The sequence below is a fragment of the Neoarius graeffei genome, chromosome 13 (genome assembly GCF_027579695.1).
Source record: "Neoarius graeffei isolate fNeoGra1 chromosome 13, fNeoGra1.pri, whole genome shotgun sequence".
In the NCBI taxonomy this organism is placed as follows: Eukaryota; Metazoa; Chordata; class Actinopteri; order Siluriformes; family Ariidae; genus Neoarius; species Neoarius graeffei.
In genome coordinates this window covers 32,735,901-32,763,300 of record NC_083581.1, presented here as the reverse complement: position 1 = coordinate 32,763,300, position 27,400 = coordinate 32,735,901, and the positions used below count along the sequence as shown (strand labels likewise).

Sequence of the window (27,400 nt, the reverse complement as noted above, 5' to 3'; positions counted from 1 at the left end):
AGTGTACAAGGTGTATAATAACACCCCCCAACACACAAAAAAGGGACATCTTAGCAAATGAAAATGCCTTGTGTCGTCAAACTGATCTAGTAGTTCCTATAAAATACTATTACAACAAACCAAACATGATTGATAAATCTATTTCTCGATTTCTCTTCTTACTAATATTAAGCTTGAAAGTCTTAAATGTTAAGCGATTTCTTCCGGAAACAATAATCTGCCAATAGAAAAAGCACATTTAAAGCTTGCAATGAGTAAGTAATATTTGACTTTACAGTAATCTCATAACTGGACATAACAGATCATTTTGCTCAAATTCAAAATATTTACCCTTGCTAAAATAATTTTTTTCCATGTTCTGAAATGAAAACCTAAAGCTGTGCCTCTGACCTTGCACCAGAAGATGGCGCTCTTATCCAGCTTGTGAGTGTAAGGCGTAACTCCTGTCCTGAATACACACATCAGACTCAAGGACAATAACATGAACAATATCCTGCCAAACAAGAAAAACTGGAACACGGTCCTGATGGTCAAACAGTCGTTTTTTTATTTCAATCATGACATGGTCATGGAAAACAGCAGGAAGGTTCAATCACTGGAATGTACTTGAATCACATTTGTCTTGTGATATTTCCTCACAAACCACACGCACTTTTGTAGTGCACACACGCGCGCGCACACAACACGGCTTGGGTTGGAATAATTTGAAAATCTCTGTTAAAGACAGCAATGCAGGTACTCACTCGGTCTTCTGGATTGTTTAAAAAAAAAAAAGGTTCTATAACAGTGACTTGTTTCATGCTGTCTGTGCATCACATTACAGAAGCCTTCAAAAATGGACAGTGTTTGCATAAAACTTTAGGGCTCCATCTGTTGTTCAGTCTTCTCTTAAGGTATAAAATCAGTGTATTTATGGGTTTTTTGTTTCCTTAAGAGAGCCTACAATTTCACAGCACAGAAAAACAAGGAACAAAAAAAAGAAAGAAAGAAAATGGAATAGGCAAGAGTGATGAGAGGAGTGATGATGAATGCACCATTGTCTTGGTAGAAGAGATGGAGAAGTGAGATCTATCGGAGAAGAGACCATTTGATCTGCTCTTTGGCCGACTGCAGGACCTAGAGGAGAAAAATCAAAAAGTCAAATCAAAAAACAACCTCTAACCAATTTGGATAGAATTGAGTGTTTCAGCAGGACAGTGACCTCAAGCTGGTTTTGGAGGATAAATCAGGCAAACATTACGTTTAAAACAAGTCCTGACCTCAACCCTATAGAACACATATGGACTGTGATTAAAAGTCGGGTCTGTGACAGGAAACGCACAAATATAACAACCACCCTAACCCATAACTACGTCATCGCTTGTTTACTGCAATGCATTATGGGTGATACCCAAAGTCAGCTCCGCCGTATTGTTTACTTTCGCCTTTGTTAAACACTGCATTGTTGTGTCTAACCGGTTTTAACCATGCAGCCTAAAGTGGATTGCTGTGCGCCTTACTGTGTCTCCACGACAAAGAGAACACCTCATTCGAGCTTTTATCAGCTGCCAGTTGAGAAGAAGAGAAGAAAGAAATGGATAAGTTTAATCCGCAATGAAAACCTTCGAACTGGATTGAAATGGACAAGTAGCTTACATTTCTCTGGTGGGAAAAAGACGTATTTAAACTGTGACCCAGCGATATTTCCGTGGTCTGCGGAACGGCCTTCGGTTATAGAATATTATAACAATCGACACTGTTCATCGTCTGAAACTAGCGATATTCCAAAGCCTGGAAAACAAAGACGCATTCGTCGGCCTTTGCCTCTCGATGTACCGAAGCACTCGGCAGCCGAACGAGCCTGTCGGACCGATAAAACTCCCAAACCATGAAGGGTTCTCTTTCGGGTGTGTATAATGTTCAGTGCACCTCACTAGCGGCATTTATTGAAGAAAATACATTTATACTGAACATGACACGGCAGATCAGCGGGTTTCCAAAGATTTTTTTTTTAATGTTTCCTGATATCAAGTTTTATTTAACCAATTGCTCGTCTTAAGACATTCTGAGAATTATTTGTTGTTGTACAGTGTGGTAGACTCGGTCTAGACCCTTACCATCTCACCAAGCTTGATTTGGATTCGGATTTTCCTGCTGTAAACCCTCGACATGTTATCCACCTCTTGAAATCACCAATTTCATTGTCTTCCACGACAGAGCACGGCAAAATCGCTCCTCTCACATCACATCGCTCTCACGTAAAATTAATCTAACATCCGCTATATTGCACAGCTACCGACCCCGGCTATCCCCCATGATGTATTGTGATACACAACTGATGACGTAGTTATACTTGGGGGCTATTGAACTTTAGCAATTCTGACAAGACGAGTGATCGAATATCCAACCAGAATTCTACAGAAACTTGGTGATGGCTACCAAAGGCGTCTGGTTACGGGGAAACTTGGTAACCGAATATTAGGTGTGCTGCATGTATATTTTTGACCCAGTGTTGATTTCATAAAAATGCAAAATAAATTAAAATTTGTGCACCAAATTCTTTTTTTTTTATTAAAGCTGTATGTTGTACAATCATTCTGCCACAGAAAAAGAACAATTTAAAGAAATCACTGAATATTAGCATAACCTTCATGTTAATGTGTGTATGCAAACTTCTGACTGCAACTGTATATCAGCCATAACATCACCACTGACATGAAGTAAATGACACTGATTATTATCCATACAGGACGCTTTTTCGATGGAATAAAAACGTAGGTTCTATTCCCTTCGAGCGGGTTCCATTCATTTGGTTTGATAGCATGCAATATTTTTAGCATATCGCTTATCCTACGTGTATTACGTCACTCTACCCAATGGAGAATGAGCGTTGAATATGGTTTATGATATTGCATGATTGTCAAGACAACATGACGTCACATGTTGGAGCTGATGTGAATAATCAATGAGAAAGTTTTCGCCTGCGTATGCGCAGAAGCATTTCTTTGTTTGCTGGCAGCCTGCACAGTAAGCAACCCCTGTTCTTATGGAATTTATCTGATATCACTCAATGCCAGCCAATACTATTTAAATTATAGCATGTGTCACAGGGTGGGGTATATTAGGCAGCAAGAGAACAGTCAGTTCTTGAAGCTGATGTGCTGGAAGTAGGAAAAATGGGCGAGCGTAAGGATCTGAGAGACTTTGACAAGGGCCAAATTGTGATGAGTAGATAACTGGGTCTGAGCATCTCCAAAATGGCACATCTTGTGGGGTGTTCCCGGTATGCAGGGGTTAGTACGGAACAAAAGTGACCCAAGGAAGGACAACCGGTGAACCGGCAACAGGGTCATGGGCGTTGAAGGCTCATTTAAGCTTATGGGGATCAATAACTAGAATTATTGTACATACAGGCCACTTTTTCCATGGAATAAAACCATTTATTTTTTTCGCGGTCCAAATCCTGAGCTCTGATTGGCTGGCGAGCGGATCCGTATCCTACGGTATGGACGCAGGTTATGGACCCAGGTTATGGACCTCTGGCGACTCGCTCGTTCACAACAACAAAAAAAATAGTAGAATTTTTTTTGTCAACATTTATCTTTTTTTTTAATAAGATTTATTCCTAAAATTATCAAAAATCTTATAAATGTTTGCCAGCATTTCTCAGGAGAACAGCATTAATTTTATAGCATGGATAGCGATAACGACAGTGTTCACAGCGAAAGCGAGTTTTACTACCCTGAGGAAGAAGAAATAAAAGAAAACATTTCAGGAGAAAGCTAAAAACCTGTAATTTGCTAACGCCGAGCAAAAACATGGCTGAATCCTGAATGACTCCTATTTGTATAAATAGGGGACTACATAGGCGGCAAAATGTAGTTTTCTTCTTGCCATGGAAGTGCACTTGTATACACAGGAGGAAGCAATTTGCATTACAGCCGTGAATGAGGATTCAAAATGGCGGCTCGGCTTGGTTTTCCCTTTCGGGCGCTCTCTTTTTCTATTAGAATTTGGTAAAGAAAAAAATAAAATATATTATTTACCAGCTTAAGGTCGGTCCATATGGTGAAATACCGTGACCTCGGCCTTGAATACTGACCTCGACCCAGAGGGCCTCGCTCAGTACTTTCAAGACCTCAGTCACGGTATTTCACGATACGGACCTCCCAGCTGATAAATAACATGTATGTATTCTTTTCTCTTCAAGCAGGTTTATTGATGCCATGCAATATTGTCATCATATCTCTTATCCTTCATGTGTTACACCACTCTCCCCAATGGAGAATGAGCGTGCAATATTGTTACAATATTGCACGTTGTCAAGACAACACGATGTCACACATCGGAGCTGATGTGAAGATTCAATGACAAAATGTTTCTGCTGCGCGTGTGGAGAACCGTTTCTTTGTCGGCCGGGAAAGAGAGAAGACGGGGTTAATCCAGTGCTCGGATTAAGCGCTAAATAAATAAACTGAAACTAAAAAGATACGTTGAACATCCCAAAGGCTACCAAAACCTCATTATATATTCTTCACGCATATTTACAAGAGAAAAACACAACAATGGACATCAAAAAACTGCAAAAGAGACACGTCGGAGAGGTAAAACTTCCATGAATGCGACCGTGACAGTTTGTACACAAACATGGCGGCGAGGTTTGCTTCATCAAAAGCAGAAGATTTAAAGAGAAAGACGCGCTGAACACCTGAAAGGCTACCAAACTTCACTGGATATTCTTCATGCATATTTACAAGAGAAAAACATATCAGCAGACACCGAAAAACTGGAAAAGGGAGCAATAGCGGAAATATTGTCAAAGTTCTACCTGGAGGTGAGGAAAAGTGACGGAGACTTTCACAAGAGGACTTCACTCGTGGACTTCACTCAGCAAAGCCCTTTTGTTCTGAACAACTGCAGTGTAACAATTAACTATGACCAAAAGTAACTGAACTTGAACTGTCTGCCTGTATAGAGCTTGTATACAAGTTGGGTTGTTGTTCAGGCTTTTTGGACTTGTACCATTTTTATTGTTTGATGTTGTACAGTACATTGGATCGACAGAACATCGAATTACATTCGATCAGAACCAGCATTCAATATTGGTAAGTTACTGCCCTGTTTTTAACTTTCGGTAAAATCTATAATTGTTCCATTGAATGTGTATGCATAATAATTCTGGCTGGCTTTTTTCGTGGTATATCAGATATATTCTATTCAACTACTCGTCTTCGACTCGTTCAATATCATGCTAACTGAATGGAATATATCTGATATACCACTCAACGCCAGCCAATATTTATACTACCGTTCAAAAGTTTGGGGTCACTTTGAAATGTCCTTATTTTTGAAAGAAAAGCACTGTTCTTTTCAATGAAGATCACTTTAAACTAATCAGAAATCCACTCTATACATTGCTAATGTGGTAAATGACTATTCTAGCTGCAAATGTCTGGTTTTTGGTGCAATATCTCCATAGGTGTATAGAGGCCCATTTCCAGCAACTCTCACTCCAGTGTTCTAATGGTACAATGTGTTTGCTCATTGCCTCAGAAGGCTAATGGATGATTAGAAAACCCTTGTACAATCATGTTAGCACAGCTGAAAACAGTTGAGCTCTTTAGAGAAGCTATAAAACTGACCTTCCTTTGAGCAGATGGAGTTTCTGGAGCATCACATTTGTGGGGTCGATTAAATGCTCAAAATGGCCAGAAAAATGTCTTGACTATATTTTCTGTTCATTTTACAACTTATGGTGGTAAATAAAAGTGTGACTTTTCATGGAAAACACAAAATTGTCTGGGTGACCCCAAACTTTTGAACGAAAACTTCACCATAAGAATCAAGAATTACAAACATTTTTAATCCAGTAATCAGAGCAGCAAATCGAAAGCTATAACTTTAAAGCATCAAGCAAAATATTACTCGTGTAAGATGATGGGGAAAAGGGTGCAGGGATTCCAGGGGCGTCAATTAATATTGGAGAGCATGCTGATTGGCTCACCTGCTGATTTCTCTGCTCTTGCAGTGTAATCTCATGTATACGGAAGTTTTAGGTCTGTAACGTCTCATCTCATCTCATTATCTCTAGCCGCTTTATCCTGTTCTACAGGGTCGCAGGCAAGCTGGAGCCTATCCCAGCTGACTACGGGCGAAAGGCGGGGTACACCCTGGACAAGTCGCCAGGTCATCACAGGGCTGACACATAGACACAGACAACCATTCACACTCACATTCACACCTACGCTCAATTTAGAGTCACCAGTTAACCTAACCTGCATGTCTTTGGACTGTGGGGGAAACCGGAGCACCCGGAGGAAACCCACGCGGACACGGGGAGAACATGCAAACTCCGCACAGAAAGGCCCTCGCCGGCCATGGGGCTCGAACCCAGGACCTTCTTGCTGTGAGGCGACAGCGCTAACCACTACACCACCGTGCCGCCCAGGTCTGTAACGTGTTTTTCTTTAACATGAGACAACCTTGTTCTTACGTTCTACAGCTAAAACTTGCCAAGTACCACGTCGTCCTCTAATAGTCTCCATATCAGACATGACAGGCTCAACAACCCAGTAACGAATAACCTTCCGAAAGAAATTAACCATTTCTTTAAGCACAAATTTAAAATCACCAGAACCAGTAAATCATCATTTGTGTCTTAAACGTGCTCAGTCCTCGTCAATAAACTCAGAGTTTAGCCTTTCCTTTTAAAATACTAATGGATTCTTAACGCTACCGATTCAACAGTGTGCCATTAAAGCATTCGTTTTTATTTACAGCGTCATTACGCAATCATTCATCACCACGCTGGGGGGGGGGGGGGGGGGGGGGGGGGGGGGGGGATAAATAAATAAATAAATAAATAAATTAAATTCATGTGCGTCGTTAACACCTTTTCATGTCACCTCTGACCAAACCCTTACAATGGCTAAGTACAGAGCAGCCATTAAACACAAAGCTTGTACAACACATCCTCCAGAAAGCAGACACCATCTAACACATGCCCACGATGAATTTAAGCGAAACCTGACGCCTAAGTAATGCGTGCGCGGGGAAATATCCAGGAATTAATTAATCATTTTAATTTGAGGAAAGGCGAGGCATAGTATAACCATAAAGCAAAAGAATGAGGAGCAGCATTAATCACGGGCGCGTGAGGGATGCTGGCAGTCTGTCACAGGCCTCTTAAATGAGACCATCAATCAGACCACGGGAAGCCGCCGCTGCCAGACAGCCGCCAATAATTAGCCATCATGCTTTACATGTGGCAGACGCGGGGGGAGCTCGCTCGCATGCTCTGAACCCTCAGAGCGGCTAAACGGACCACCGCAGACTGGGGTTATAAATGAGACGTGCGTGGAGAGATTCAGACTCAGAACCACGGTAAATAACAGTTAGTCTTAGTTACAGCGAGACAACAGGAGAGAAAGCATTAAGGCTGAAGAGTCTCTTTACCTGAGTGACTGTCTGTTCCGTCAGAGGCACGTCATCGCCCTGGAGGAGGGGAGAGAAAAATTAACACATCGGCCATTTATTCTTCACTTCCATTACATTGACTACTAAATCTCCATGTGAGGTTTCCTGGCTTTATTTATTTTTAGGCTCATGCTGTATGACACTCGCACTGGTTTTCTCCAATAACCTACTCGTCCATGATAAGTCATTTTTTTCGTGTTTAAACGATCTGTACACATTTGCAGTCTAAAAGCAGGACCGAAATGTGCTTTCATGTGCTTGTTGAGCCTTTGTAAACCCTTCACACAGGTACCGAAACCCAGTCCTGAAAACAGCTTCCTCGATCAGAAGTAAAGTTCTAGCCCGATTACCTCAAAATGAACAAGAGTGCTCCGAGAGCACAATATCCCCCGCTGGCAACTGTGCCATAACTCTGGTAAAATGCGACCGAATTGAACAAAATTGGAATATATGCGTATTACCGACATATAACAAAGAATTCTGTCAAGTTTGGTGAAATTCCTCCAAAAACTGTGATTGGAGTTGATTTCAGAAGCTGAGTACCCTTCCTGGGATGGACAGACGGACATCGCCATGACATAATCCCTTTTCGGGCCTTTCGGCCAGCAGGGGATAATAAAAATTGTAAGGGAAGTTGATTTCAGAAGAACGTACACCCTCGCCAAATTGGCAAAGTACAAGTTATTTAATCAAGGGTCAAAACTCTGGGAAAAATTTCACAAACAAAATGAAATCGCAACATGCGTATTACCGTCATATAACAAGGCCTTTTGCCAAGCTTCGAGAAATTCTTCCAAAACTTGTGAGAGGAGTTGATGTCAGACGGAAAGCGCACCTTCACGAAATTGTCAAAGTATAATTTTATTAATCAAGGGCTGTAACTCTGGTAAAATGTGACCCAATTTAACGAAATTATAATATGCGACCATGCATGCATGGATGGATGGATGGATGGATAATATGCGTATTACTGACATATAACAAAGCCTCTTGTCGAGTTTCGTGAAATTCCTCCAAAAATTGAGAGGAGTGGATTTCAGAAGGCGAGCACCCTTCCTGGGATGGACGGCTGGAAATCAAGTCAAGTCCAGTTCATTTGTATAGTGCTTTTAACAAACGTTGTCGCAAAGCAGCTTTATAGAATTTGAACGACTTAAAATATGAGCTAATTTTATCCCTACTCCATCCCCAATGAGCACGCCTGTGGCGACGGTGGCAAGGAAAAACTCCCTCAGACGACATGAGGAAGAAACCTCGAGAGGAACCAGACTCAAAAGGGAACCCATCCTCATTTGGGCAACAACAGACAACATGACTATAACATTAATAGTCCGAACATAAAGTCAGCTTCGTTGATGCTATAAACCCCCCACCGACGGAAACCCGAGCGCAAAAACGTTCATGACAACTGCAGCCCTAAAGTCAGCAAGTCAACTGCAGTCCCCAGCCACAGAAGCACCACTGCAAGAGTCCAGAGCGTCCTCCAGGCGCAACCTCCAACTGTCCACATGGGGCCGCCCTCCACAGGAGCGATGCAATGAGACTCCAACCAGACACAGGGCACCAGGATGGATCAGGCAGGTCCGAGGAGCATCACCACGACATAATCCCCCTTCGGGTCTTTCAGCCAGCGGGGGACAAAAAGGAGAAAACTTTATCTTAAATATTTCATTTCGATTGCGCCACAGGAGCATCAAGGGGATTACAAACTGGTTTGGTTAGAATTATGAAGGGTTCACTATGGCATGTAGCTATCCAACATGGCCAAATTATGACACTCAGTGCATGAGGAAATCCAGGGTTGAAACTTGGCAGCTGCGGTCGCCAGTGGCGACTAAAAACTGACCAGGGCCACTAAAAGTTGAGGTTTGATCACCTATGATTTGAGAAGAATGAAAATAAATAACAATAAATGTTAAATAAAATATGTTCCTTCCTTGGGGTACCTTTCTTTGCTTTCCTTTCCTCAACTTTAAGTTTGTGAATTCTAGTAAACGTTTAGTTCTAAAGTGCAAAATTCAAAGCTGTTTATGAGTTTTCAGATCGCTCCACGATAGCCACAACTTTCCTGAACTCTGACCTTTCCCATGATTCATTACTGTGTCACAGTCGAAGCCGGGATCTTTCTTCCGCTCCACCGCGTTGACGTTTGTAGCTAACGCTAACTGCTAGGTAGGTAAGATCAAAGATGAGTAAAAGATGGTTACACTGGTCTGATTTTCTGATGTGCTCTGGGGAGAATATGATCAAAATGCCCCATCCGTCTACCCTCACGGAACGGACAGACGATGTGAAGTTGTGGCCCGACATCAGCTACGCGGACATTGTCGATTATTTTATTCTTAGTGAGGAGCTAAGGAACTAGAAAAGCACGGAGGCGTACAATTACCTACACAGTAATAAAGTTGGCTAAATTATGTGTAAAAGAGAGTATGTTTGTTTGTTAAAGGCTGAGGTCGAGCCGAGCCAAAAAAAAAAAAAAGGAACTCCTGCAGTCATGCAGCAGCAGCTCTCATCTGGAAGGTAGACAGTCTCAGAGTAGAGCGATTATATTATTGCATTGGTTTACTAATAATGTAGTGTTTATATATTGTAAGTCACTTTGGACAAAAGCGTCTGCCAAATACCAGAACCATAACTATAACCATAAGCACCGAGCTCTAGTCTAATAGAACTCTACCAGCCTGCGGTACCGTGACGTCTCTTGTATCGGCTCAAGAAGCAAAAGCGAGGTCAGAGAAGCACAGGCTAATCATTTTAAATGCAGATGCTGTCAAACTTTGGAAACAATAAAAAAATGTTTAAATAATTCCTTGTTTATATATTCGTTCAAGCTTCTTCAACTTCTTAACTCCCCTGATCTCCTTAACTCCCAGATATTGGATGGTATTTGTTTACACTAGTTCTTCAGCACTGGTCGCTCTTAGATTCTTCTGGATTCCTGCACTTACTGTTAGTCACTTTGAATAAAAATGTCAGCTAAATGACTGCAATGTTCGAATAATGTACAATATCTTGCCAACAATTACATAGAATTAACGGTGTTGATTAATCTAGGGCATATGTTAAATACCGTGGGGTGTTATTCAAACAAAAATGGTTTTAAAAGTTGTGTGTGCTCGACTAGCGGAAATTTAAAGGAACAGTCCACCGTACTTCCATAATGAAATATGTTCTTTTCTGAATTGAGACGAGCTGATCCGTACCTCTCCGAGCTTTGCGCGACCTCCCAGTCAGTCAGACGCGCTGTCACTCCTGTTTACTCCTGTTAGCAATGTAGCTAGGCTCAGTATGGCCAACGGTATTTTTGGGGGCTGTAGTTAGATGGGACCAAACTCTTCCGCGTTTTTCCTGTTTACATAGGTTTATATGCCCAGTGATATGAAACAAGTTCAGTTACACAAATTGAAACGTGGCGATTTTCTATGCTATGGAAAGTCCGCACTATAATGACAGGCGTACTAACACCTTCTGCGCGCTTCGGCAGCGCATTGATACCGTCACTCCTGGCTGTCGAAGCGCGCAGAAGGTGTTAGTACGCCTGTCATTATAGTGCGGACTTTCCATAGCATAGAAAATCGCCACGTTTCAATTTGTGTAACTGAACTTGTTTCATATCACTGGGCATATAAACCTATGTAAACAGGAAAAACGCGGAAGAGTTTGGTCGCATCTAACTACAGCCCCAAAAAATACCATTGGCCATACTGAGCCTAGCTACATTGCTAACAGGAGTGACAGCGCGTCTGACTGACTGGGAGGTCGCGCAAAGCTCGGAGAGGTACGGATCAGCTCGTCTCAATTCAGAAAAGAGCATATTTCATTATGGAAGTACGGTGGACTGTTCCTTTAAGGGCTGCTCTATTTTGGCCTGGGCCGCTAAAAATTCAGGTTTACTGGCCTGAATGGTGACCGAGCACTGAAGCCAATTTTTAGCCCTGGAAAATCGCAGCACAGCTTTACATGGATTATGTTTACAGCCGTTTTTAGTCATCTGAATGCTTACACAGTGTGATCTTTGCAGGAAGATAGCATCATAAAAAACACTTCCAGGTCAGGTCACGGAAATATATTTAAGATTCTCAGAGATGTCCGAGAACGAGGCAGAAAAGGTCAACCAGATTTCCTTGGTCATTTTTAGGGTTTTTTCCCAGACCATCATAGCGTAGATCATTTGCTGTGTGTGTGTGTGTCTGTCTCCATTATGACTAAAAAGAAGCTTTTACTCTAAAAGTGGCGGTGACCTGAACACGGTTCTGGATGTAGCTAGTAACTAGTTGTATTTTGATATTTTGATGATATGATCCTCCGCGATTAAAGCGCAAGGAATGTTTTATTTTGTTGAGGTTCTCTGCCTTAAAAAAAAAAAAAAAAAAAAAATGTTAATTTGCTTAACATTTGGATAGAAACAGTTGAGTGAGCGAGTGTATACAAGAACCAAATCTATAGTTAAGGGTGTGTGATAGTGCTGAGAGGTAGATTATAAAGGTTACCCTCAGGGCCACTCGGTGTACAACCTGCTGGGGGTCACTCTCCAGGATAACGCTGAGGGGAAACATCAAGCACAGACCAGTTAATGAGCCGTGCAAACATAACAGCCTGGAGGAAATACTATATTTTTTTAAAACACACACACACACTCCTGTGCAAAAGTCTTAAGCACATGTAAAGAAATGCTGTAGCCCAAACATGGCTTAAAAAATAATTAAATGAAACGTTTCAACATTTTTAAAAAAATACTACAAACAAACAGTAAGCCATAATAAATGAAACAAAGTCGATATTTGGTGTGAGACGACTCTTTGCTTTAAAAAAAAAACAAAAAATAAAGTATTCTCAGATACAATGAGTGCAGTTTGATGCGGAAATGAGCTGTAGGTTTTACTGAGCATCTTACAGAAGAACCAGAACGAGTTCTTCTGGACACTTTGTCTCTCACACACTTCTTCATTTTGCACCGAAACCCAGTAGCCTTCATTATGTTCTTTTTTAATCTGAAAAGTGCTCTCTTATAGCCTGGCAAGCCAGACTAAATGTGAATATTTAGTCTGGCCTCGATCCGTAGACATTTCCGACGGGGGTGGGAGGAACAAACCGCTGTCTTTCAAACTGTCTCTGTGCGTATAGGCCAACGCTCTGACCAATCAGCGCAACAGTGACTGTGACGTAGTCAGAGCGACAGAAAGCAGTGGGGGAGGCCTTGAAATAAATAATTTTTCAAAATGCGTATTAATTAATAAACAGGTTCTAGATATTAAGAAGTTTGGAGATAATGACCACAAGTTTGGAGTCTGTACCACATACTTAACATACACTCTTATTTTTTCCAAGTGTTTTTCAAGGGTTTGCTTAAACTGTTTGAGAGTTTTTATTTAGTGGTGTTTGGTGAAATAATTTCCCTTAAATTTAAAATAACGGGAAAATAAGAAACAATCAAAAAGTAATGTTTCAAAGCTGTTTATTAGTTCTTCGTACTGCACAAACTAGCCCCATCCTTTTGGCTACGAGCGGAGCCAGCTGGTAGATCAGACTTTCGCCATAGCCGGTCGGCAAAACAGCGAAAACGTCCTTCTTGAAAAGGAATGAGCGGAGAGCCTCTTCCTGCTCATGTTTCAACGAAAACTCCAAGTCTAATTCTTCTAAAACTGATTCCAAAGCGGAGTCAAACGTGCGCTGTTCACTAGCCGTAGCCATCTTTCCTGCTGTGCTTTCTCCAGCATCGCGCAGCTTTGTCGTCACTCCTGCAAAAGCCCGCCCAAAGAATCCAAACAAAAACCTTGCGTTGTGATTGGCGGGCATGATTTGATGCCCGGGGTGTTTTTGTTTATATGGTGCGAGGCTAGACCCACTCGCTAGGCAAAAATATTTTTGGCCGCTAGGCGGGTGGGTCTAGTTTACTAGGCTAGCTTTCTTATGGAATATGCTGCTCAGATACAAACTTTTTTTTTTTCCCTGTAGCATTTAATTTTGTGCTGGAAAACAAACATTTGGACTCTAAAATGCTTTTGTACTGACTCGATAATGTAGAAATCATAAAACAAAAATCTATAACAAAATTTGTATGAAAAAAATAGGGTGCATAAGAGTTTTGTACAGTACTCTATATTATATATTCAATACCATTTATAAAATTTATATGAGACAATGACTTCAATGGGGATTAAAGCTGTCTCCCCCTTTAAAACTAGACGGCTTTTTGATTTCATAAAATCAGTGAAATTTAGTTCCGTCTGAAATTTGGTCATTGTGATACATGTTTATTTCTGTAATATCTCAAAAAACAGGCCATTCTGTGCCTGGGAAGTTATTTAATTTGAAGGGATTCCCAAGCAAATAATGTGCATAAAATCGCTCACTTCGTGCAGTCGAGCAAACAGAGGAAGTCCGTGTGTGCGCGCGCGCGCAGGTTTACTTTTGACCGTGCACTGACGGTTACATCATTCCGTCGCTAAACAAACAGCTGATCACACAGAGGTGCTCGCTGAGCGCCGATATTTATTAGTTTGGTCTTGCGTTTCCTTTCCTTTGGATATAACATAACATCTTTCCTTCTCAGTTTCCATTACTGTAGTCGGGCTTTCACATTTCATTCGCGTCCTGAATTTCTCTCCTGTTTCAAATTTGTATCCCACACTGCCTTGCGTGAACGGGGAAAGCCCACTACATGATGCAGTATCTTGTATTGCGTCATGGTGAAGCAGGAAAAAATAGCGGAGAATTTAAGGCCATGTGGCTGTAAATTCATTAATTGTTCTATTTAAAAAAAAAAAAAAAAACTAATAAAATTTGAAGTCTGTGATTTGAATTCAGTCGCTTTCGGTCCATTAAACAAAAATAATTGGGTGTCGGGGAAAATTCTTTTTATGACCTACACTTGAAAAACCTGAAAGGTGGGCTACCTTTAACTTTTATTTATTATTATTATTTTTTAATTTGCATGCCAAATCAACCAATGGCCCACACTTTCTTCATTTTGCCAATAAGTGTTCCTTTACTCAACAAATGCACAAATCACTGAACATGTTTAACAGTTTAGTTTAATTACGTTCCCATGAGGGAAAACCAGTGTCTGGGTGCTGCTCTCAGTGCAATAATTCTGTTCGCCGTCCCCAAGCACAGGCCTGTTTTTATTCTCTCTTTCGAACACGTTCCTTCATGGTCCATTTTAAAATATGCAAAGATCAAGCACATACCCTCCGTCTACAATCTCATCCACGGCTAAGAAAAGGCCCTCCATGTTTTCAAGTAAGGCTCTCTTCTCCACATTTTTCCTAAAACACAAGAGGGGGGGAAAAAAAAGAAAGCATTCGTTCAATGTAAGCTATGTGAGTTTCATGTTACAAAATGTGCCGAGAGCAGCTTGAGGTCATCCCGTCTTACCTCAGCATCTGACTGAGAGAATCAAACAGACAGTTCAACACGGACATGAGCATTAACTGTAGAGAAAAAACAAAACAAAACACTGATAAATGCATGAAACCGGTGGACGGAAAGTTTAGTGAAAAGACTGAGAGAATCAGCTTTCGACGTTTACCTCGTTTTCATGTGAGCTCCCGATAACATAGAAATACAGATCTATGTTGCTCTTGTAAACGACAGTAAGGCCTTCGAGCAAGGCGATTTCACCTGTTAAAGACCAGGACACTTTAAAGGCAGAAACCCTAACACGGTGTTACAGTAAGAGCTGAACTACAGCTGAGAAAGCGTGAAAAGAAAGAAGTTAAAAGGGAATTCTCTGTTTACAAACAATAATAAAATCACTTACTGTCTGTTCTGTGAGTCTTGTTGAAGATGTTCTTCTCGAAAGCTTTTTGCTCTTTAACTGTAGGGTACGTGTCGTCATAATACTGAAAGAGATATAAAGGAAAAAAAAAAAGTCAGTTCAGCAAACGCCTCCCACCTCAATGACTTCAGTATCACCGTCAATCGTTCAGCGAGTATCAATATACGTGTATTTTCTTCTTCTTCAGGACGAGCTAGCTCGGTTTGTCATGACACAGCCGCCTTCTCCAGGACTCCCGGTCGCTCATGGCAAAAGGCAGGTCGTCCGGCCGACAGCACAGGTCCTCGGTTAGCTGGTCGATGTAGGTTTTAGGTGGCCGACCACGCGGTCGTTTGCCATGGGATGGGTCCCGTAGCACCAGGTTGGCCGCCAGCTCTCTCGTTACGCCAGGTGTATTTTCAACCAGCGATTGTTTAAGACAATTCGGAAACAGAGTAATAACCCTTTTTTTTTCTTTGGCGCTTCAGTATCTCTGTAACAAATCATGTGATTACCCCAATCTTTCACATTATATTTGGCCTCGTACATGAGAAGCACGGTGTTAAATTTAAGCCCTCTGTTTTGAAAACACTGGTTAGAATATACACTTGGAGACCCCTGTACACAAAGGAGTAGTTAAAAAAAATAATAATTTTGGGAAAACAAGCATGAAAATCATGACAAATTTTGGATATTATATTATAGTCCGGCTGTTAAGCAACCAAAAAAAAAAACCCCGCAACATAGCATTGTTTGTTTTGTGATAGAAGCATGAAATCTGGTGCACTAGCTCAACTTGATGTATATAATAAGTCTAGATACGGGGGTATCTGATTGACTGTGCTTGTAAGAAAGGGTGTTCAGGTCGATGTAAATATGTGAAGGCTAATCTTCAGTGTACAGCGTTATGCTTCTGTGGCGAGGATTGTAATCAGTAATGACGAGAGAGGTATTTTTTCAATATTTTGATATCACATGATCATATGACCTCAAGTTGGGGAGTTTAGGTTAATCTCGGGGTCTTGTTCACGAGTGAGGGTGGGGGGAGAGCAGGAGTTGGACAGACAGATCAGGGCAGCGTCAGCAGTGATGCGGATGCTAAACCGGTCTGTTAAGGCAAAGCTCTCAATTTACTGGTCCATCTACGCTCCCACCCTCACCTGTGGTCACGAGCTGTGGGTAGTGACCGAAAGAATGAGATACGAGCGGTCGAAATGAGTTTTCTCTGCAGGGTGGCTGGGCTCTCCCTTAGAGACAGGGTGAGAAGCTCGGTCATTTGGGAGATTGTCCGAGTAGAACCGCTGCTCCTACACATCGAAAGGAGTCAGTTGAGGTGGTTCGGGCACCTTGTTAGGACGCCTCCCAGGGGAGGTTTTCTGGGCACGCCCCACCGGGAGGAGACCCCGAGGCAGACGCAGGACACGCTGAAGAGATTACATCTCTCAGCCGGCCTGGGAATTCAGTATTCCCCTGGAAGAGCTGGTGGAGGTGGCCGGGGAGAGGGAAGTCTGGGCTGCTCTGCTTAGGCTGCTACCCCCGCGACCCGGATAAGCGGCAGAAAATGGATGGATAGATGGATGATCATATGAATCCATATTAACAGCTAAAACTTTGAACTGCAAAAATGCTCTTCTGGCAGCCTTTTTATTTACTTAATACTGTATCCCTATGTCATGTGACTTGACTAATCATGTGATATCTTTGAGAACAAGACATTCAAATCAATGGGTCATTTTTTGTAAGCAATCTTATAAAAAAAAATATCTTGAAAACAAAAGAAAATTCGTTTAGCCTCAATTTTGCGCGTGCGTATTCCAGGGTTTAGAAGGCGAATTTGAAAAATGCCCCCATATCTAGAAATATTATATAAAATCAACCTGAGCTAGTGCGTCAAATTTCATGCTTCTATCACAAAGTGAACAATTTCTCACCCTAACAGCCCGACTATAAACAGAAACTTGCTCTTCCCACAAAACTCAACTTGGATTTGGAACATGGCGTCATTCCCAGGGAACATCACAATCAAGTTGGATGAAGATGTGTGGGTGGTGGTTTTTTTTTTTTGTCTTCGAGCTTTAACATCTCTGAAACTATTCATCTGATCTGGACCATTTCACAAAATATACTGCATGTTGTATTTGTGAAGCTGGACATAAAACATCAGTCCTCTACATTTAAAACTGCGGTTTCGACAGGCCTTCAGACCTGCTGCTGAAGGTCGCACAGGTCACTTTGTTTGATAGGAAATTCAAGCACTCCGACTACCCCTGCGCGACACTCCTGAGATTAACAAAACCCAAAAATAAACTCCTTTATACTGACCGATAATATCCATACAAGACATGTTCGAGTGTTCACTTGATCATATTTGTACCTGTATAGCTACTGTGTACAGATTTTATTTTAAAAGAAAAACAATGCCCCTGGGTGCCGACATCTTACTCTCTCTTGCCCCTTTCCCACCAAAGCAGTTCCAGGGCTGGTTCGGGGCCAGTGCTTAGTTTGGAACCGGGTTTTCTGTTTCCACTGACAAAGAACTGGCTCTGGAGCCAGAAAAACCGGTTCCAGGCTAGCACCAACTCTCTGCTGGGCCAGAGGAAAGAACCGCTTACGTCAGCGGGGGGGGCGGAGTTGTTAAGACCGACAACAATAACAAGACCGCGAAAGATCGCCATTTTTAAGCGACGAGAAGCAGCAGTTAACCTAACCTGCATGTCTTTGGACTGTGGGGGAAACTGGAGCACCCGGAGGAAACCCACGCGGACACGGGGAGAACATGCAAACTCCGCACAGAAAGGCCCTTGCCGGCCACGGGACTCGAACCCAGAACCTTCTTGCTGTGAGGCGACAGTGCTAACCACTACACCACCGTGCTGCCCAATTCAAAACATTTATCAGTGAAAAACATTTGTGTTTTGATATGCAAGTATTATGTGTATTATCAAGTATTATTATGTATATTATGTATTATCTATTAATAGTGTGTGTGTGTGTGTGTGTGTGTGTGTGTGTGTGTGTGTGTGTGTGTGTGTGTGAACATGTGTAGAGAGAGACATTAAATGTCCTCATTACATTCATCATCAGAGGAGTCTGAATGGTCCATGAAAAATGGTCTTCGTGACCTGAGGCTTCCAGCAGGCCATAAGTTGATAGCTGGGGCAGGATCAACTTCTTTCCGATCGCGTGAACGTTTCTAAACAGCAGCTCCATCCTCTTCAGCTCAGCCGACTTCATGACAGCCAGGGACTTGAAAGCAATGCTGTCCTGTAGTGACCAGCCGTATTCGCCGGTTTTGATGTTATACGACCGATGTGTGCATTTGACTTTTCGTGGTCCTTTATAGTTTCGAGTTTAAAATTACTGGTGCCTGTCTTTGCCAGACTTTCTACAGTCTTCGCAGTACAGGGTATTTTCGGTTTTGCTATGAACTAGCCAATCTCGCCCGAACTTCCATTTGTCATTGAACTGTCTTATCTTCCTATTAGCGTCTTGTTCATCTCCATGGCCGTAGCCAGCTCTGAGGCCCCCGCGGTCCGGACCTCGGTCATTTTTAAGAGCTGAAAATACATTTGTACGCTAAATATTCAACTGGATTAAAAAAAATAAATAACAACATTAAAACGCCTCCGTAAAAAGTGCATTGTTAATTATGTTAAACGTTGATTCTGTCTTCTGTGTCTGTTTCGTGCGCGCGGCTTGGAGACCAAGAACACAAAACCGAATGAGCGCGCGACTCGGGGGAGGAACGCAGTGCAGCAGACACGGGGTTTCCATGGTAACCATCAGCGCACTTTCATGAAGCTGTTAAATTTACATTTTCGAAGCAGCGCAGTTTTGTCCTCATTGCTTGGGCCAGATCAAACAATTAAACAAGCTTAAATTATTCTTACTCTTGCCACATACATGATTTTTTTTTTCAAAACTGATGATATTCAGTTCAAACACCATTAAAAGTAATTTCAGGAATAGATCTCGTGTGATGTGTAATTCAGCCCTCTCATTTAAATATGTTGAAAATTTTTTGGCGCGCGCTTTGCGCATCACGGACCTCGGTGATTTTAAAATGCTGCTCCAGCCCTGCTCATCTCTGCCCCTTTTTTTCTGAGCAGCAGGGTTTGAAACTCCAGCTATATGCCGCCACATAGTGCGCTTGTCAGTCGTCAGCAACTTTGTTGCTTCGTTCATTAACCGCAGGTTACCGTATCATTGATTTTATCTGAGATGTTAACGAACATTCTAAACAACTCTAACGTGTTGTCAGAATGTTTATGCAGGTGCTCATGGGAGTTGTAGGCGCGTAATATTACATTGCAATGCGTTTATTATATCAGATGCCTTCAGAGAAAACTACAATTAAAATATATTGTCATACCACAGAATAAACCACCTGCCAAAGTGGCTAGTGAGACTAAAGTCATTACCCGCCAAAGCCAAATTTTACCCGCATTTGGCGGGTGGGCGGGTGCTAATGTAAGGGCAATTCCATGTAAATGTCAACCTCACCATGCAAAAATAAAGCAACATGTAATACATCAAAACCACTCCCAGAGATATCACCTAGGCCTGTATTTTACAGATGTGAATAAGTTGAACCAATTTGTAACCAACCTAATATGTCACTGTCAGTCTTTCTTTCTTATAATGTAAAACCCAAGCTAAAATCAACTTTGATCATGTACAATTCTATATTATTGCCACAAGCCACAGAAATGTATGCTAAAATCCACAAAACAGCAAAACAATAGCCATCCTAAATATTATTTAAGAACTTTGATAGTTTTAGCTGATATTTAGAGAGTTTTTCAAAGGGTTATGGTGGTTAAATTGCTGATTTTCTAAACATATGCCATGTCTATTTCAGACGCGTCACATCCATAACGGAATTTCGTCACATCCATAACGCTGACTTTTCCTTCCGAAACTCTGCATGAAATACAAAATATTTTAAACAAAGATTTTTTAATATTCACCTTGGACCCCTCTATCAAATGGATATCTCCATTTCGACATTAGGTTTACGATTTCACAGAGTTTGATAAAAATGTACAGTCACCCAAGAAAAGTGATACTTTTTCTGTCACATCCATAACGCATCTTTTATTGGCATTTTCTGGCATGCCCTAGATGTACTATGGGAATTGTTCTTGTTCTATCACTTCTCCAGTATGGTACAGCCTTAAAATATGCAACACCTGTTTAAATACTGGGAGACAATAAAACATGCACTGGGTCATTTGTTGCCATTTTGAGTTCAAGTGTCACGTCCATAACGCTGGAATTGCTCCCATGCGAGTTGAAGCCAATTGTTTACATTAGTTCGTATTGTCTGTAAATTTAAACACCAATGAATACCAAATCTCTCATGTAAATCAGGGGCGTAGCTAGGATTTTTCAGGGTGTGTGTGTGTCACACACTGACTGGCAGCCTGAGTGCATTATGTAACAAAAAATAATTCCCATTGCTAGTTTTAGGCAGCTTGAAACCGGCTCTTCCATTATTGCTGTTTCTTCCACGTTTTCTTGACGTTGTGTTCTAGAAACGGCACTAAAACTTAGCTTCAAAACCACAAAATGCAACTTTGATGGAGGAAAAAAAATTATATATATAATAAATTGCTGACCTCTCTTCACGTCGAAAGAAGGAGGAAAGTTTTGCTTGTTTTGACATGGCGAATTATTAACACAAGAGGAAACACTCGTAATTTGCAACTAAAAAGACTGCAGCTCCACTGGCAGCTTGACTATGCTTTCTAGTGCGATTGTGTGCAGAACAGTGTCAGTCCTGCACGCCTTAGCACGTACACCTGAAGGCACATCTTGGGCGCACGCGCCTAACGAGCTCCGGCACGTGCGCCGTTAACAAAGAACACCTGTCTTATGTTTGGGCTATTTAAGGACCGCGCCCATGCAAGGACGATGCGAAGTATTACGCCGCGTCTAGGAACACGAAAATCTGAAAAATAAATTTCTCCATTCGGAAAACCAGAGATTTTCAAGAGTTTTGTCAAATATCCGGATTTCCGGGTATTTCGTCATTAGCGGAAAAAATCCAGAGGAATTTTCATAAAAATCTAAAAATCCGGAAGTCCGGGAAAATCCGGAACACTTTCATGACTATTTATTTCTTAATTAACATGTTATTCAATGACATTTTCGGTTTTACTAACCTTATATCGTGACTCGTATTGGCAACTAATTGCAATTAAATATTATACTCATCGGCCTGTTCGGTTTTTAGCCGTGTTGAATTTAGTTCGTTTGGTCCACGGCAGGCGTCGCTTATGCGCGCGATCTTCACGAGACTTGTGCGAGACTTCGAAACGTGAAGTGTCAGCGCCGCCATTTTGAAAACTGTTTTCCAAACTAAATATTGCACAAAAACAAGTCTGAATGACGATTACTGCCTACTTTTTTCAAACTTTCCTGATCGCTATCAAAACAAACAAAACTTCCGGCGTGGTTACATCAGCAATCGAAAGAGGGCGCGCGAGTCTTTTGACAATGTTGGCAGATGTTGGTCACTTTCCCTGTGTCCGAAATCGCTCCCTACATAGGTCACTATATAGTGAGGATGCCATTTTGTAGCGCTGTCCGAAACCTTAGTGAGGATTATTTACACTCTATATAGTGCACTCAAAGTATCCCACAATGCATCACGAAAACTAGTGCACAACGATGGTCACTAACCAAAGCAATATATCCCATCATGCATTGCGGTCACACTGAAAGAAATCAAATAATAAGTCTTAAATTTGATTTAATAAAAGGCAGCGGCAAAGAAGAAAGTATTCAGCCTTGATTTAAAGGAACTGAAAGATGCAGGTACTTTGTATTGATTAATGTGGGAAATGCACTCAGTATAATATGGATTTATCACAAATATATATATGTTATTTACCAGCTGGGAGGTCCGTATGGTGAAATACCGTGACCGAGGCCCTCTGGGCCGAGGTCAGTATTCAAGGCCGAGGTCACGGTATTTCACCATACGGACCGACTTTAAGCTGGTAAATAATATATTTATTTTTTTCTTTACCAAATTCTAACAGAAAACAAGAGCGCCCGAAAGGGAAAACTGAGCCGAGCTGCCATTTTGAATCCTCATTCACGGCTGTAATGCAAATTGCTTCCTCCTCGGTATACAAGTGCACTTCCATGGCAGGAAAAAAAACTACATTTTGCCTCCTATGTAGTCCCCTATTTATACAAAATTGAGTCATTCAGGATTCAGCCATGTTTTTGCTCAGCGTTAGCAGCAGTTACAGGTTTTTAGCTTTCTCCTGAAATGTTTTATTTTATTTCTTCTTCCTCAGGGTAGTAAAACTCGCTTTTGCTGTGAACACTGTCGTTATCACTATCCATGCTGTAAAATTAATGCTATTCTCCTGAGAAATGCTGGCAAAAATTTATAAGATTTTTGATAATCTTATAAATAAATCTTTAAAAATAAATAAATAAATAAATGTTGACAAAAAAATGCTACCATGTTTGTTGTTGTTGTGAACGAGCGAGTCGCCAGAGGTCCGTAACTGGGGTCCACATCGTAGGATACGGACCCGCTCGCCAGCCAATCAGAGCATAGGATTTGATGGAAACCGGACCACGAAAAAAATAAATGCATGCATTTATTATTTTGAAAACCCATCAGCCGACTGATCTGGCACGTTTTAATTGTGCGACAGTAATGATGTAAATACCAGCGCGATGGACTAGTGTCCGAAAGCTTTTTTTCTTTTCTTTTCATTTTACGAATGAGCTCACTATATAGTCCTCTATAAAGTAATTCCCTATATAGGGAGTAGTGAACGAGTGAGTGATTTCAGACACAGGGTTTGATTTCCGCTGTACGTTTTACTTCCGTCCTATGACGCCTCGCACAGGTCTCGACGAATCTCGTTTACGGCCATTGCTTTGACGTATGGACTGATATATTACATAGCATATTTCAAACACTCATAACTTGCTATAGCAGTGACAAAATAGCTATCAGAAGTACATTCCTATATTTAATAAAATGAGATAAATAGAATTTTGACTTTAAAAAATTTGCCTTCAGTTCTCCTTTAATAAAGAATGAAATGCAGACTTGGTGTCGTAAATGACTGTAATTCCTTGTTGCACCACATTTCACTTTCATTACTGTGTTGCAGTCCGTGTCACACTGAAAATCAGAGCTCCAAGTCGTGCTCAGGGGCGTGGTTAGTATGTAACATACATACTACTGAACGTTGTGTTATTGAATCTCTCACCTTGGCATAGAGTCTTTCTCCATCATTGTCCATAATTAAGACGGCTTTCACGGTGTACAGCGAGGGCTCCTGGGACAGCAGCAGGACACAAGCGTGAGAGAGTTAGTCACCGAGTGTGAACATGATTAGAGCCACGCTTACAAGACACAGCAAACCAAAAGGAAAAGCCACAAATCACAATCAGTTATGCCAGCTCTGATAGGCTACTCTCACACTCGGGCTGGGAGATGAGAAAATAAAAATGTCACAGTAACTAATACGAGACAAAAGATGATATGAGGTACAGTACAACAGTGTTTTCAGCCATTAAGAGCTCCAGGAACATGGACGAAATTACCACAAAGCTCTATTTTTGATCTTTTTTTTCATCTAATTAATTTTACTTGATATATAAAATGAAACTTTTTGAAAGTCTGAAAGCTGATTACACTGAATTACTGTTATACAGAAATATTATGGTTTATGAACACTTTCAGAATTTCCCTTTACTTAACAGTGTAATGAATAATAGAGCGGTGGCTACAATTATCATCAGTCCATAATTATCGACACCTTTTCAGATTTACCAGTAAAAAAAACAAATTTTGCAAAGGTGAGTTTCGGTTACAACAGTTATTATTGGTTAATTAATCAACTGGAAGACCCGCCTCGCCCTTTGAGCTTGTCGTCTGATGACGCAGCTCGTTACCCAAGATGGAATTTTTTCAGCACCATCAGCAATTTGAGGAAAACCCGGACACTATCATCGCAGGGAAGCATGGTGGAAAGATCATGGACATGTTTTTACTGATCAAATTTACTGATATTTCATAATCTCCTTGTCGAAACCTACTTTGTTTCTTACGCTTTCATTTGACAGTCGCCAATTTGTATCTAAACGCGCGTTTGAGAATCACATGAGGTGAGGGAGTTCACCATTATCGACACCCTGTGGAATTAAGTGGCATTTTACAACTGTTATGGCTCGATCTTTGTGTAATGATGTTCAAGTAGATGAAATACTTTTATTAAAAAAATAAAATAAATAAATAAAGTGCTGTGATTTATAATAAATTTTTTTTCTGATTCACAAAAGAATGGAATGTTTATTTGGAATCCGATTGCAATAAATAGAATTAGACCAGAATTAAATTCCGAGCATATAAAAAGAAAAGAAGGAAAGCACAACTTTATTCATCACACTTGTGCATTTAACCTTTTTTTGATTTCCGTTTCCGGTTGAGAGTACGTCGTGCACATTCTGGCTGCCGCTTCTCACCAGAGCTTTTTTAAATTTAATTTTATTTTCTTTCTTTTTCAATTTTCATTTTATTTATTTTTTTTCTGTGTGTTTGTGTAGTTTGATGTTTGTTTGAGTGTTTTGTCCGCCGGTTGTGGTGTAGCTCCGGACCCAGTTTTGGGCGTTGGTTCCCTCCAGGCCTTGGTTCGCTGTGGGTGATGCCTGTGCTCCCAGCTATGGACTGCAGTGAGCTCGCTGCTCATTTAACATTCGTGGTTGTCCAGTGCTCTGCGCTTTAACGCTTGGCGTGATGTTCCGAGCGATGTTGCTCGGTGGCATCGCGGCGGCTGTGCAGGCGGTTTGGGACACACCAGCGCTCTGCGTGGCAGAGCTTCTCTGCTCGCTTTGTGGACCCATGGCGTGGTGTTTGAGCGATGTGGCTGACGGCGTCACGGCGGCTGTGCTGGAGATGTGGGACTCGTTTTCATGCGCCTTTTGGTGGGACTGTGGCTGCTACACCACTGGAATTACATCCTGACTCCTACTTGGTGGACTTTTTATTTTTTATTCATTTATTTATTTATTTTTATTGTTATTATTTTTTTCTTTGTCTATAATTGTAAAGCGTCCTTGGGTTTTTTGAAAGGCGCTATATAAGTTGAACTTATTATTATTATTAACCCTTCTGAAGCAGTGAACACACGTGAGCAATGAGCGCGCACACACACCCAGAGCAGTGGGCAGCCATGCTAACAGCGCCCGAGAAGCAGTTGGGAGTTTGGTGCCTCGCTCAAGGGCACCTCAGCCCAAGGCCGTCCCATATTAACCTAACCTGCATGTCTTTGGACTGTGGAGGAAACCGGAGCACCCGGAGGAAACCCACGCAGACACGGGGAGAACATGCAAACTCCACACAGAAAGGCCCTCGCCGGCTTCTGGGCTCGAACCCAGAACATTCTTGCTGTGAGGCGACCGTGTTAACCACTACACCACCGTGCCGCCCAAAATTAACATGCTTAAAATATTCAGATTTTTTAAAATTCCATTTGGAATTTCTTTTTTGCAGTTTGTTGTAAATATCTACCACATATTACATCATCAGTAGACATTTTATATTTTGTTTCGAGGAATGACATGCGACCTTTGACCTGGATTTTCATGTGTTTACAATATCAATTGCCTGTTGGCATTTATTGGTAAACTACAAAACTAGAAATTAATACAAACAACGAATGATGAACAAAATGTGATCTACGAAAATACTTAAAGTGGAACAGAAAGATTTTCTGACAGGTTAAACATTATCAGTTCATCTGTTTACAAACATTACAATGACTTCCTCATTTACGTAAGCACAGACATCGATATATTTATATAAAAGATATTTTGTACTAAATATAAGTCTATGTAAAACAAATTTTAAACAAAAACTGTTTTGTTAACTTAATACCACATACCGATTATTATTATTTTTAAATAAATATTCATCTGGATGTCGATAACTGTGGACCAAGGTGTCACGTGATCTGATATATTAAGTAATCTGGAATCAACTCTTTTTTTTGTTGTTGTTCTTCCTCAGTGGAAGTTTGAGTAATTATTCATTCACGATTTATATACTGAAAGTCTTTTCTACTTTTGGAACGGCCAGAAGATCATTAAGGTGTCGATAATTGTAGCCGCCGCTCTACTCATGAAGGAAAAAGTCATTTTTTTTAGTTTTTAAAGCTGTATTTAAAAAAAAAAGTCAACATAAAACAGGAGTGTCCATTTTAGTTAGCCATGATCACTAATATCACTTCGCCTAGTTAGCTGGTTAACTGTATTATCATTCTGTAAATCTAATAACTCACCATTTCAAACTGAACACAACTACACGGCTTAAAAAAATAAAGTTGCACACATCACAAGTGCTTATTAAGCGTCTAGAGGCGAAGGCTGTATCCCAAAATGGCTCCTCTTTCTACCTGTAGTGCACTAAATCGAGGTATTATTCCCAGGGATAAGTAGTGCACCTACACAGGGAGAACAGAGTCGTTTAGGTGCATCCAAATAAAACTAGCCAGCCAGGTGCTAACACTAACTGGAGCATATAGTCTTCATTTAGAGCTAACATTACAAACTTTAATTATCATGTCGGACGGCTGTCACTTTCCAACCCTGTTCCATTAGATACCTGACAGTAAGATGAAGAAAGACACATTACCAAAATGAGCGTATCCATCTTTCCAGTGCTAGCTAACCGTGTTCCCGATGTTACTGAATGGCGCCTACTTCCGCATGCATCACGGGGTGAAAGGTCAAAGCGGAAGCTACTCCATGAACGTTCATCATGACGTCAAAACGTTCACAGCATAGGATTAAAGTCACAATTAATATACGTATATGTGTTATATAAATATAAAAAAAGTACCATGGGATTAAAACGCAATGTATCAATCCCATGGTGCTCTTTTTATTCTGGATTCTCATTACTCAGCAGACGTTGATTAATTTTCTGTTTAAAGCAGCTCTGACAATAGTTCTGGCTGTGAGGCAAAAAACAGGTTTATATTAAAGCTCATCTCATTCTCATTATCTCTAGCCGCTTCATTCTGTTCTACAGGGTCGCAGGCAAGCTGGAGCCTATCCCAGCTGACTACGGGCGAAAGGCGGGGTACACCCTGGACAAGTCGCCAGGTCATCACAGGGCTGGCACATACAGTAGACACAGAC

General features: G+C 41.2%; 1 protein-coding gene across 2 annotated transcripts; it reads right to left on the bottom strand.

Moving 5' to 3' along the window:
• Nucleotides 1–524: 524 nt before the first annotated feature.
• copz1 (COPI coat complex subunit zeta 1) lies at nt 525–26,973 on the bottom strand. 2 transcript variants are annotated; one of them, XM_060937565.1, is made up of 9 exons: nt 26,892–26,973; nt 23,467–23,535; nt 15,221–15,302; nt 14,990–15,081; nt 14,836–14,891; nt 14,649–14,726; nt 11,949–12,000; nt 7,435–7,473; nt 525–1,116 (listed from the first exon to the last, which is right to left on the bottom strand). In XM_060937565.1, exons 1-9 carry the CDS (start codon nt 26,907–26,909, stop codon nt 1,069–1,071), a joined length of 534 nt encoding a protein of 177 aa, XP_060793548.1. In that variant the 5' UTR covers nt 26,910–26,973; the 3' UTR covers nt 525–1,068. The 2 variants fall into 2 exon arrangements, with proteins under 2 accessions (XP_060793548.1, XP_060793550.1); XM_060937567.1 differs by lacking the exon at nt 26,892–26,973 and adding an exon at nt 26,539–26,633.
• Between the last annotated feature and the right edge of the window lie 427 nt (nt 26,974–27,400).

Coding starts and splice junctions, on each gene's coding strand:
- copz1 (XM_060937565.1), bottom strand. Junction 7,474..11,948: donor TACACCGAGTGGCCCTGAGG/GTAACCTTTATA, acceptor CCCCTCCTCCAG/GGCGATGACGTGCCTCTGAC. Junction 1,117..7,434: donor CGGAACAGACAGTCACTCAG/GTAAAGAGACTC, acceptor TTTCTCCTCTAG/GTCCTGCAGTCGGCCAAAGA.